Below are 13,207 nucleotides of genomic sequence, written 5' to 3' on the forward strand. Positions count from 1 at the left end.
TAACCATGAGAAAGCTAAGACTCATGGGGTGATGAAACTTGCCTGAAGATACATGGCTGTTAGTTAACAGAGTTGTGACAAAACCCTGGGTTTCCAGAACCCAAGCCCAGGCCTTACAACTTCTCCTCCCAGGTCCTAATTTCATGTCCTGTGCTCTTTCTCCTCTTTTCATCTATTTGAAAACTGCCCACAGAGCCTCCGGTCCTATGCTGGGTTTTCCCCCGAGGCTTCCTCAGCAGGATGAAGAGGAATCTGGGAGCTTGTGGAGTCCAGGCCTCTGCGGATGGAGAGTACCTAAGAGCCAGAAGGGAAGGCCACGCTTCCAGTCTCCCAGCCCAGGTAACACAAGCTCCTGCATTTCACACAACCTCTCTTGTCACTCTCTGCTCATCCACATGTTCCAAGCCCATGACGAGGTATCATGTCCTTACCTATGGTCTGTTAACATTTCTTAGTTACCAAGAAGGACCTCTCTTCATTCTGCTACAAGAAGCCACACAGCAAACCCTGAGTCAGAGCTGCCCTCCAAAGCCAGGCAGCAAATGTCCTTCTAAGGCAGCAGAGCTGGAAAGGTTTCCAGAACAATCCACATCAGTTCCTATCCTATTTGGTGCTCACTGCTTATGCAGTGAGCTCAAATGCCCAATCCAAACCAACTTCCCCCCTTTTTTTGGAGGATTTATACTCTGAATATATGTATCTGTGTATCTATATAACCATATATAGGATTTATACTCTGAATATAGTTATATAATTTATATAGGTATATATATAATTTAGTTATATTTAGTTATATAGGTAATTTAGTTATTTAGTTATATACCTATATAACTAAAATAGTTACATAGGTATTTAGATACATATAATTTTTGTTTTGTTTTGTTTTAGACAGAGTGTTGCTCTTTTGCCACGCTGGCTGGAGTGTAGCCATACTGACTCAGTGCAACCTCTGCCTCCCAGGTTCAAGTGATTCTTATGCTTCAGCCTCTTCAGTAGCTGGCATTACAGGTGTACCACCATGCTCAGCTGATTTTTATATTTTTAGTAGAGACAGGATTTCGCCATGTTGGCCAGACAGGTCTGGAACTTCTGATCTGAGGTGATCCGCCTGCCACAGCCTCCTAAAGTGCTGGGATTACAGGTGCAAGCCACGACACCAGACCCCCAAAAATATTTTTTAATTAAATTCAGATAGTGACTTAAAAAGAAAACCTCACAGCTCTGAAATTATGTTTAGGAGCAATCGTTTTTATTAATCAATAGTCTTACAGAAAAGAGACAGGCAGATCTTTCTGAAATACCCATAGACGTGGGTAGAATTCATCAGCACCCTTGTCTTTCCAATTTCTTGCAGTCAGGTAGCACTGCCTATGCAGAGGGAGGTGATGGATTAAGCATTTATAAAATACTTGCTGAATTTCAGGCACTATACTAAGTGCAATAAGAACAAAAATAGATTATGCATTGTTTTGTTCTTAAATAGTCTGAAAGACAAACTACACTTCTGTGACAAGCACCAAATGCCTTTGGGGCAATTACAAAGCAACATATCAACACATACAAAATCACAACACATGCAAATCCAGCAGCCAAGTGCTGACAAGGAGGATCTCCAAAGACAAAGAGCCTTTGCAAATAGAGATGTGAGAAATAGTTTTTCCAGGGCTTAGTATCAAAGACAAATCTAGAGGGGAATCTCAAGAGAGAACAATGTTGCTGCTGCCCCACAGAAGGATGTAAATACGTGCAAGTGTGCAGTGGGGCTGCCTGAGAAGACAGGATTCCTTTAGCGCAAGTGTAAATAAAATGTGGGATTCTTTTCTACCTGAATTGACCAGTTGTTGCTCCATCACCCCGCAGCCAAGAACTTCCAGCCATTCTCCATGGAAGTTGATCTCCATCTCAAAGGAAGGATGCGTAAAAGGAAAATAGCAGTCTACCCATCTTATCTCCAGCCCTGCAAAGTTGGCAAAGAAACAAATAAATAGAGTTAAATAGCGGTCTGCCCTTTCTTCTGATCAAATTTACCCTTACACTAATGACGCCAATTACTACATTCTGAGTAAAATAAATAGCAAACAAACTAACTTACAACATGTTAGGGTGAGGCAATAAATCTTAAAACTTGTGAAAAACTGGACATGTCTTCTCCAATATTAAAAACAATTTGTGTAATTCCAGGACCCTCTGAAACCAAATCAATCACTTGTCAAATCCCTGCCACCAGTTGGCAGAAGAAAAAACTAGGCAAAGATCATCGGAAGCCAAGTAATTCTCTTAGTTTCTATACAGGAAAACAACATTACTTCAGAGTAAAAGAAATTATATTTTCCTCCAAACTTATAAATCAACAATATGACCAATTTAAGATAAACTGATCAACTTTACTTCCATAAATATATATATATTATTTTTAAGTTTATAAAGCTAATAAAAAGTCCGATTAAACCAAATCTATCAGTCAGTTTTAAGTAAAACATTTTAAAAGTCCAACATTTTTCTTAGAGATGAATGACAAAAAAATACATGCTAAATGCCAGAATGAATTTCTAAATAAGCAAACATAAATACAGCACTTTTGAGAGAAAGTGCAATATTTTAAGCAATGGCATTATTATTTAACAAGGGAAAAGACTAATGAATTCATAACAATTAAAACCTGCAAAGAGCAGAGGTCACTAAAAGCAGAGAAACCACACAAGAGGGTCACCTCGGAGCTCAATGCCCACTGAGAAAAACACAGAAAACAGTGGGCATTTTGACAAATCCGATGTTCCTCTCCCTGTGTTCCTTTCCTTTCCTGTGCTGACCTCTGGTTTTTTTAGGCAACACTTTGCTAAAGGACTTGATTCTTCTTGGTAACATGAACAGCCCCCTTGTGAATTTAAAATACTATATTTTCTCACCCCAAACGACCTGCATTTGAAATCTTGCGGGCATCACAATGTGAAATAAATAAAAATGACAAAAATGGCTTGCATCTATTGAGGACTTACTATGCTTCTGCTAACCCATTTCACAGATTCGACGGAAAAAAAGGGCAATGTCTTGCCCGAAGTCCCACAGCCAGCAGATGACTGGGCCACTGGGCCAAACCCAAGTCTGCCAAACTCCATATCCCCTGCTCTTGTTGGTTTGTTTTGTTTTGTTGATAGGATATCACTCTGTCACCCAGGCTGGGGTGCATGGCACCACAATCACAGCTCATTGTAACTGCAAACTCCTGGGCTCAAGCAATCCTCTTGGCTCAGCCACTGAGTAGCTGGGTCTACAAACAAGTGTCACCATGTCTGGCTAATTTCTCTACTTTAGAGACAAGGTCTCGCTGTGTTGACCAGGCTGGTCTTGAACTTCCAGCCTCAAGCAATCCTCCTGATTTGAACTCCCAAAGTCCTGGGACTACAGGCATGAGCCACCGCACCCAGCCCCAAAACCCAGCTCTTGACAATAAAAACATAATTGCCTGCCCATCAAAAAAGATATTTTGAGAGTCAAACATCAGATAAGAGTGTAATTATCAAACACAGGGGGCTTTCCTGTGCCCTAGATTCCACAGGAGAAGGCAGGATTTTCTTCAATTGTTCTATTTTAATTGCATTTATTTTCCTTCTTACCTGCTGTCTATGACAAGTGTCAACTGATTTCTGTTTACAACAGTAATACAATATTTCCCCCTCTTATTTTCTATGTGGTATAATAGACAACATTAAAGTGCACAAATACAAGGTATGCAACGTGATAAATGTTGACATAAGTATGCACCCATGACACTGTCATGATAATCAAGATAATGAACACAGCCATCACCTCCCAGACTCTTCTCATCCCTCTTTGTAATCCTATCCACCTGCCCACTGCCCCACTCTCCTCCTGACCCCCCACATCCTCAGGCAACCACTGATTTCTTCTGTCACTACAGATGAGTTTGTGTTTCCTAGAATTTTATAAAAATGAAATCATATAGGATGTACGCCTTTTTTTCTGGCTTTTTTCACCATGCTTATTTTAAGATTCACCCATGTTGTTGCACCTACCAATAGTTCATTCATTTTTATTACTGAGATCTCATCAACACTTTTTCTAACTGGGAAAAAAAAAAAGCTGGCCTTGTTGCAGGCCATCGGAGAAATGCCCCCAAGTCCCAAGTCATTGACTTTTCTGACTAGAAGCTCAGACATGCAGAACCACTGCTTATTTGGGACTGATTCTGAGAGGAAGGTATTCATATACCTGTGTGCTTGCCCATCTTTGGGGCCAGCAATTCCCTATCAATATTTTCATAAAAAGCACCAGAGACAACCTTGCTAACAAACAGAAATGTGCGACTCCTTGGGACATGTAAATGAGTGCAGAAAGAATGGCAGACAAAACAATTTTTATCTTTTTTTATAACTCTTGGCAGGTAAACAGAAAACATTTTATGAGAACAGTTTGGAACAATATGTTTTATGTACATGGCTTTTGATATTTGGCTTAAATTTTATCAAAAGCGGGAACAGGACTCAGGGTTAACATCATGATTTCATATAATTAAATAGAATTAATTTTATATAATTAAACATTACCTAAATTCTTGGAACATAGCAGCAAAGTAAGTTCTACACAAGTTAACTTTCTCAGTATGCCCTTAGGTTCTTTTAAAAGAAATCATTTTTGATAGGCTAAATAAATATGGAAGACTTCAGTTATACAACTTCATCTCTCATAACTGTAATATCTTAGGTTCCCACTAGTCCAAGAGGAAGACATTTCAAGACATTAATAAGTACTCAAAACACTTACAAGTGTTGAGTCAAGTCATTCCATAATCAATGTTTATTAAGCCCTAACTAAATGTCTACTGCATATGGTCTCATGGGAAGCCAGGTCTCTGCAGAGACAGGTCCCTGTTTACACACACCCATTACAGCTGCTGGTGCTGATGGTGTCGGCACAACATAAGAATAGAATTGAGAAGTGATGTGATGGCTCTCTCCTCTCCAGGAACCTTCCTTCACTGAAGGGCTTTTGCCTACCACTTCTATAATGAGAAAAAAATACTATAGCTTTGGACTGAAAATTTCTGTAATGTTGACAAGTTCTTAAGATAAAATATGTTTTATCAACCGTTGCTCTTTTTTGGTTTAAGATCTCAGCCACCACAGCCCTGTTTCTTCTTGCTCAGTCATCCTGCAGGTGTCTTTTTTGGTAACAATGAAAGTAATTGCTCCACAGTGAAAACTATACATAGCAAAGCAAGAAAAGCAGAGAAGTTAGCCAGTGTTTTTCAGAATCCATCAAGATGATAAACACAAACGATTTAATGGAGCAGAACTTACTGACAATATCACAGAAACTAAAACAGAAAACAGATTGGTAAAAGTTATGTCTAATGAGACCAGGAAGTTTTTAATCCTTTTTAACCCCCTTAGATCCTCTGCTCAGTTACCTTTTAACATCTATACAACCCTACAAAGAATGCCGAATCCATACACCATTCATTTCCTTTGTTCTGCTACTTTAAGGCCTTCTTCAGTTCTCAAGATTTGCCTCTTTCACATAAATAGACAAAAGTCAAAAATCTGCACTTTTGAAGTCTTACCCATAAAACCTTTGCCTAGACCAATGTCACGAAGTAATTCCCCCATGTTTTCCTCCAGTAATTTTATGGTTTCAGGTCGTTAATCCATTTTGAGTTGGGTTTGTATATTGTGAGAAAGAGAGGACTAGCCCAGAATCATTTATTGAAGAAGGTATCATGATGGATTTGCTAAGTTCCCTGATTTGATCATCACATATTGTATACATGTATTAAAATGTCATTCTGTACTCCATAAATATGTACAATTATGTGTCAACTAAAAATAAAAAAGGCCAAAATCTGCACACCACCATTTTTGAGTATACTATGGCTCTATTTCAAACATAAATAGTATTTATTTGAAAGTAAATTATGTTAAATGTGCACTTTTTGCCAATATATTATATTCTCTTACACATTTTAACAATTTAAATGTGTTACATTGAGGGCTGGGCACAGTGGCTCAGACCTGTAATCCCAGTACTTTGGGAGGCTGAGGCAGACATTACTTGAGGTCAGGAGTTCAAGACCAACCTGGCCAACATGGGGAAATCCCATCTCTACTAAAACTACAAAAATTAGCCAGGCATGGTGGCACACTCCCGTAGTCCCAGCTACCCAAAAGGCTAAGGCAGGAGAACTGCTTGAACCTGGAAGGTAGAGGTTGCGATGAGGCAAGATTGTGCCACTGCACTCCAGCCTGGGCAACAGAGAAAGGCTCAGTTTCAAATAAATTCATCAACTAATTGTTACACTGATACATTAACAGTTACTTTGTTGCTCACCATCACAGGTCATTAGAGAAATGCAAATCAAAACCACCTTGAGATACCATCTCACACCAGTTGGAATGGCGATCATTAAAAAATCTGGAGACAACAAATGCTGGAGAGGATGTGGAGAAAGGAACGCTTTTACACTGTTGGTGGGAGTGTAAATTAGTTCAACCATTGTGGAAGGCAGTATGGCAATTCCTCAAGGATCTAGAAATAGAAATACCATTTGACCTGGCGATTCCATTACTGAATACATACCCAAAGGATTATAAATCATTCTATTATAAAGACACATGCACATGTATGCTCACTGTGGCACTGTTTACAATAGCAAAGACTTGGAACCAACCCAAATGCCCCTCAATGATAGACTGGATAAAGAAAATGTGGCACATGTACAGCATGGACTACTATGCAGCCATAAAAAAGGATAAGTTCATGTCCTTTGCAGGGACATGGATGAAGCTGGAAAGCATCACTCTCAACAAACTGACGCAAGAACAGGAAACCAAACACTTCATGTTCTGACTCATAAGTGAATGTTGAACAATGAGAACATATGGACACAGGGAGGGGAACATCACACACTGGGGCCTGTTGGGGGATGGAGGGGCTAAGAGAGGGATATCAGGAGGTGAGGGGATTGGGGAGGGATAACATTAGGAGAAATACCTAATGTAGGTGACGGGGGGTAGATGCAGCAAACCACCACGGCATTTGTTTAGCTATGTAACAATCCTGCACGATCTGCACATGTACCCCAGAACTTGAAGTATAATAATAATAATTTTAAAAAACAATGACTTTAAAAAAAATCATTGGTAGTGAAATTATTTCTTCAATACTTTGATATTACCCCCCAAATATACTTTCTTCTGGTTTTTCACCCCATAATCTCAAAATTACTGTATGTATTATTATATCTAGTGGAAAAAACATCTTGACATGCTTCTTGTATGAAAAGATACAAGGTCAAATAACTGGCTCAGAACTATGTTGAGTGTGACTTATTTCACATGTCAAGTTTTAGAAGTCAGTTAGAATATTTACTAAATATTACATATTTCATGTTATCTATTAATAGAGGAGAATTTTTAGCAAGCATGGCCAAACCATATGGATTCATTATGTATCAGATTAACCTCTTATTGGGCTATAGAGGAAAATTAAGTGCCTATATGAACTATATATCTAGCGGAAAATAATGCCAAGGGTTTTTTTTGTTTGTTTCAATTTCCCTCTTTCTTTTTATGAGGGGGGAGGAGAACTTAATATATTATTTCCTAAACCACACAGATGAAACTCAGATCTTTTTAAAATGGTTTCAGAACTCTGAGATTACAGCAACTGTCAAATATTATACGCCTCAATTTTCAGCCTAGAGCCACATAAAAGAAAGTACACTTTAGAAAAAAAACACATCTGGGTTCAAGCCTCAGCCTTCTATCTTTGTTCCTGTGAAACCGTGGGTAGATTACTTATCCTTTTTGAGCCCCACCTGTGTCTTCTTTACACCACGGATAATGATTTTTATCTCAACCGGTGGTTTGAAAAAAAGAACCTGCAGGAGCCCAGGTTTTCTCAAGACGCAGCAATCCTCTTTGTAGATCTGGACACAGACTCTAATTTCTCCTCTGAATGAGGATACTGAGTTTGTTCAAGAATGAGGAAAGCCCAAAGTCCAGAAGCAATCTCTCGAGTGGGACTTCAGAAACAAGTAGAAATTCCTTCAGGACAGTGACATGCGCCCAAATGGAAGAGGTATAGCAAGAATTCTAAGCCTTTCTCCATACTGCCAGGACACTACCTGACACAGGGATGGGAAAGGCAGCACCGTACCTAGCCTGCTCTGTGTACCAGCCTCCCGAGTTCTACACTCTTGGCAAGACCAACCGGGGACACAGCGCAGGGCGGGGTGAGTGTGTGAGTGAGTGTGTGTGTGTGTGTGTGTGTGTGTGTTCTCTTCCCACCAATCCCTGAAGGGCCTGAGCACTCTGCCTGACATACTATAAACATTTAAGTAGATGTCATTCCGTCCCATTCCACCTTTGTTACGAATCTCATTCTGAATAAACATAACATTCCATTTCCCTGATTTATCGACTCATTAAAGAGATTCTTCTGCTATTTTTGATACCATTTATATTTAAAGATGGGACTTTGCTATCAGAACTGCCTTCCACAGGTGGTGGAATCTAAATTTTGAAAGATCAGGGCCCAAACTAGAGCATATACCAGTGATTTTCTATGCCCTACCAAGGGTACCCACCATGAAAGCAAATAAATTTTAAAATGAACTAAACAAATATGCAATTAATCACTGGTGTTTGGCATTATTTTTTAAATAGATCTTCCCTCAGCTGACACCAGATAAATAGTAGAATACAGTGGTCTCATATCAGGGTTGCTACACACACTTTCTGAACAACTCTACAGTGTATAGCCAAGGAAGGAATAGAATTTGGAAAGAAAAAGGGAGGAGGGAACTCTGGCTGGAAATAAATTCTTAAAAAGCTGGGATCGTTCTCAATAACCACAACCTAACCAAGGGAAATCGCCAGCCACCACTGTCAAAGACATCTGACATTTCCATCTCTTCTGCTTCTGTTGAAGTCCATAATCTTTTGATAGAGCCCATTTTTTCCCTGATTTTTCAATAGTGCTCTAACAGCATTCTTTTATATACTGCTTGAATAAGTAATATGTTCATTTGAATAAGTAATATGTGCATATGGTTCAAAATCAAAATACCGTAACAGGATCCATCTCATTATGTAATAGGGCATGACGAAGAAGTCTCACCTACCTCCCTTTCCCATCTTACCCCACTCTCCTGGATCCTTACAGTAAACTCTCAGGGTTTCCTTTTTATTGCCAGATGTAAGCCAATACAAATATCTGTTTCTATTTTCCCTGCTTTCTTATATAACAAGCAGCAAAATGTGCATATTATTCGGCACCATGCTTTTTTCCACTGAGTAATATGTCTGGAGGCCTCTCCACATGAATACATAGAGCACACCCTCAGTCCTTTTCTTATTTCTGCCAAAGATTCCAGCATGTGGCCCACATTCATATAAGAAGTCTTACTGATATACACTTGGAGTATATTCAATATTTTGCTACTGAAAGCAATGCTGTGACTAAATGCCCTGTTGAGACGAAGAGTAAACGCTTTTATGATTTTAATAAATATTGTCAAAATGCCCACAATAGGTGTTGTATAACATTTTGCACTAACATTAGCTCAATACTTTTCAAAGGAGCCAAGGCCATAAAACTAACTGATGGAAAAGTACAAGGAGATTGTAGGTCCCAGACAAAGATCCAGGGCTTTGCTGATAAAAGACCACCAGCTCAACCCTCTTACACAGCTCCCATTTAGATAAAGCAACAGCTGAGCACCCACAGATAAGATTCCCAGGACTGCCCTCCTCACCCTTGCTGTTTGCATTTCGTCTCTCCCCTAACAGAGGAAAAGTGTGTCTTCTGGCAGTTACAGGGAACAGGAGGCACTTTTAAGGCCTGAAGCATCCATGTGGGAATACAAACACTGATTCTATTTCAAAAGCCCACCTCATATGCAGCATGAAGTCATCCATGACTTACACTTCATCCCTACCTAGGGCCTTACAAACCTGGCAATGCCACCACTGTGACTCTTTAAGAGCAGCATATAAATCCTATGTGTCCACACAACCATGTACCCTGGAGTCCAGTGCTGCAGACTGCCAAGTAGAATAAAACCATTGCTACTACAAAGTTAATGGTAAATACCACCTCTTCCCTCTCACAGCGGGTAATAAAATCCTCCAGTTTGGGACCTCCCAAGCACACAGCAGAAGATATTAACACTGCTTCAGCCACAATGACTCCTGCTTAGATATACGCAAAGCAATAGGGGAAAAATAAAAGGCAGACGATTTCCTCCACCATTGGCAATGGTGTAACTGGTCCCACAGCTACTATTCTTCTGCTTGGCAGAAAGACCAGTGTGTCAAAGTGCAGGTTCAGGCTGTTCCCCTGGGATTCCTCTACAGGCATCCTTTGGACTAGGGCTTGGGTTTTAAGATGATATGATCGTTTCTCTACCTCACAAGGAGATGAGAAATATAGTGTGGCACAATTTAATGGGCCCCTCATTCTGAAGTCTGGGTATGGGGTCACAGGCACTAGGGTTGATGACCACTCCCCTGCCGTCTATCAAGCAGCAGCAGGGACAGTACAATAGCATCTGGCCTCAGGGAGAGTCACAGCACAGCCCTTTGGTCCTGATCCTCCTTGTCAACCCATTCTCGAAGGAAGTTATCTTCAGATTCCTGCAGGCTACACAGAGAGGCAGTGTAGAGAGAAGGCTCACACACCAGCCTCCACAAAGCTGAGCTTGGGGTCGGGGCATCCTGGATCTAAGAGCCAGCACAGATCGAGAAGCAAATCCCAGCTTTATCATTCGCAGCTGAGTGACCTCAGGCTAGTTACTTAACCTCTCACTGCTTCAATTTTGTCAAAAATAAGAATAACTCAGAGTTTCTGTGACAATTCAGTACAAAAATGTGTTAAGAAAAAAAAAAAAAAAAAACGTAACACAGTACCTGGCACCTCATAAATTCTCAATGGGTATTTTTTTTTTCATTGAATGTCATGAAATTTAGTCCATAATCTGAAACATCTCACCTTTTAATAAAATGTGAAAAAATAAACATTTCTAAATTGTGTTCCTGAGTAATTGACATTTGCTGTTCATTTACTCTGTGCTGGGCACTGTGCTTGCTAAACACTTCCCCTGACTCCTCTCACTTCATGCTTACACTGACGTGAGGCTGGCATATACACTGCACGATCAGTTCTCTCATTCCCACTTTGCAGATGAGGGAAATGTGACTGCAACAGCTTACATATCTAATCTCGGTTTACAGTACATAGTAAATGCCAGGACGAGAACCAGGTGTGTGGGACAGCACAGCTCCATGCTGCCCTCCACTGGAGCAGATAGGGCAACACCACATTAACTCAGCTTCCAACACAAAGCACACTCATTGAGACCAAGAAGACATGGTCCGTGGGTTGTTCTCCTAACACACAACAGTGACACTTATGATTTTAAAAAATAAAATAAGAGAGAGAGAGAGAGAGAACCAAACAGGCATAGTCTAAGTTGAAAGATAAAAGGTGATATGGTTTGGCTGTGTCCCCATCTTCAATTCTCACATGTGTGGGAGGGACCCAGTGGGAGGTAACTGAATCATGGGGGCAGGTTTTCCCATGCTGTTCCCGTGATAGTAAATAACTTTCATGAGATCTGATGGGTTTAAAAAGAGGAGTTTCCAGCCAGGTGTGGTGGCTCATGCCTGTAATTCTAGAAGTTTGGGAGGCCAAGGCAGTTGGATCACTTGAGGTCAGGAGCTCGAGACCAGGCCAGCCTGGCCAACATAGTGAAACCCCATCTCTACTAAAAATACAAAAATTAGCCAGGTGTAGTGGCGTGTGCCTGTAATCCTAGTTACCCAGGAGGCTGAGGGAGGAGAATCACTTAAACCAAGGAGGCGGAGGTTGCAGTGAGCCAAGATGGTACCAGCATATTCCAGCCTGAGCAACAAGAGAGAAACTCCAGCTTTAAAAAAACAAAAACAAAAACAACAGGAGTTTCCCTGCACAAGCTCTCTTCTCTTGCCTGCTACCATGTGAGACGTGCCTTTCATCTTCCTCCATGATTGTGAGGCCTCCCTAGCCACGTGGAACTGTAAGTCCATTAAGTCTATTTTTCTTCACAGTCTCAGGTATGTTTTTATCAGCCATGTGAAAACAGACTAATATGCTAAATTGGTGCCAGCAGAGTGGGGCGCTTGCTGAAAAGATACCCAAAAATGTGGAAGCAACTTTGGAACTGGGTAACAGACAGGGGTTGGAACAGTTTCAAGGGCTCAGAAGAAAACAGGAAAATGTGGGAAAGTTTGAAACTCCCTAGAGACTTGTTGAATGACTGACCAAAAGCTGATAGTGATATGGACAATGAAGTCCAAGCTCAAGTGGTCTCAGATGGAGATGAAGAACTTGTTGGGAACTGGAGCAAAGTTAACTCTTGTTATGTTTTAGCAAAGAGGCTGGCAGCATTTTGCCCCTGCTCTAAAGATCTGTGGAACTTTGAACTTGAGAGAGATGATTTAAGGTATCTGGCAGAAGAAATTTCTAAGCAGCAAAGCATTCAAGAGGTGACTTGAGTGCTGTTAAAGGCATTCAGTTCTATAAGGAAAGCAGAGCATAAAAGTTTGGAAAATCTGCAGCCTGACAATGTGATAGAAAAGAAAATCTCATTCTGAAGCGAAATTCAAGCTGGCTGCAGAAACTTGCATAAGTAATAAGGAGGCGAATGTTAATTCCCAAGACAGTAGGGAAAATGTCTCTGGACATGTCAGAGGTCTTTATTGCAGCCCTTCCCATCACAGGCCTGGAGGCCTAGAAGGAAAAAGTTGTTTCATGAGCTGATCCCAAGATCACCATGCTGTTTGCATCCTTGGGACTTGGTGCCCTGCGTCCCAGTCACTATGTGGCTGAAAGGGGCCTATGTAGAGCGCAGGCCATGGTTTCAGAGGGTGCAGGCCTCAAGACTTGGCAGCTTCCACGTAGTGTTGAGTCTGCAAGTGCAAAGAAGTCAAGAATTGAGGTTTGGGAACCTCCACCTAGATTTCAGAAGATGCATGGAAATGCCTGGATGCCCAGGCAAAAGTTTGCCACAGGGACAGGGTCCTCATGGAGAACCTCTGCTATGGCAGTGCAGAAGGGAACAACCTAGTGGAGCTGGGAGAAGAGGGACACCATCTTCCAGAGCCCAGAATCCACCAACAGCTTGCACCATGCACCTGGAAAAGCCGCA

The 13,207-nt window shown here is 40.9% G+C and overlaps 1 protein-coding gene across 4 annotated transcripts in view; it reads right to left on the reverse strand.

The window, feature by feature from the left end:
* The window catches only part of FARS2 (phenylalanyl-tRNA synthetase 2, mitochondrial), a 523,925-nt gene that overhangs the window by 348,932 nt on the left and 161,786 nt on the right, over window positions 1-13,207 (reverse strand). For all 4 annotated transcript variants that reach the window (XM_032250125.1, XM_032250124.1, XM_032250126.1 and 1 more), the window contains exon 4: window positions 1,826-1,957. In XM_032250125.1, coding sequence (XP_032106016.1) covers window positions 1,826-1,957 — 132 coding nt within the window. The remainder of the gene's footprint in view (window positions 1-1,825; window positions 1,958-13,207) is intronic.

Source organism: Sapajus apella, unplaced genomic scaffold (genome assembly GCF_009761245.1).
Source record: "Sapajus apella isolate SASKATOON/1434 unplaced genomic scaffold, GSC_monkey_1.0 scaffold70, whole genome shotgun sequence".
NCBI classification, from domain to species: Eukaryota; Metazoa; Chordata; class Mammalia; order Primates; family Cebidae; genus Sapajus; species Sapajus apella.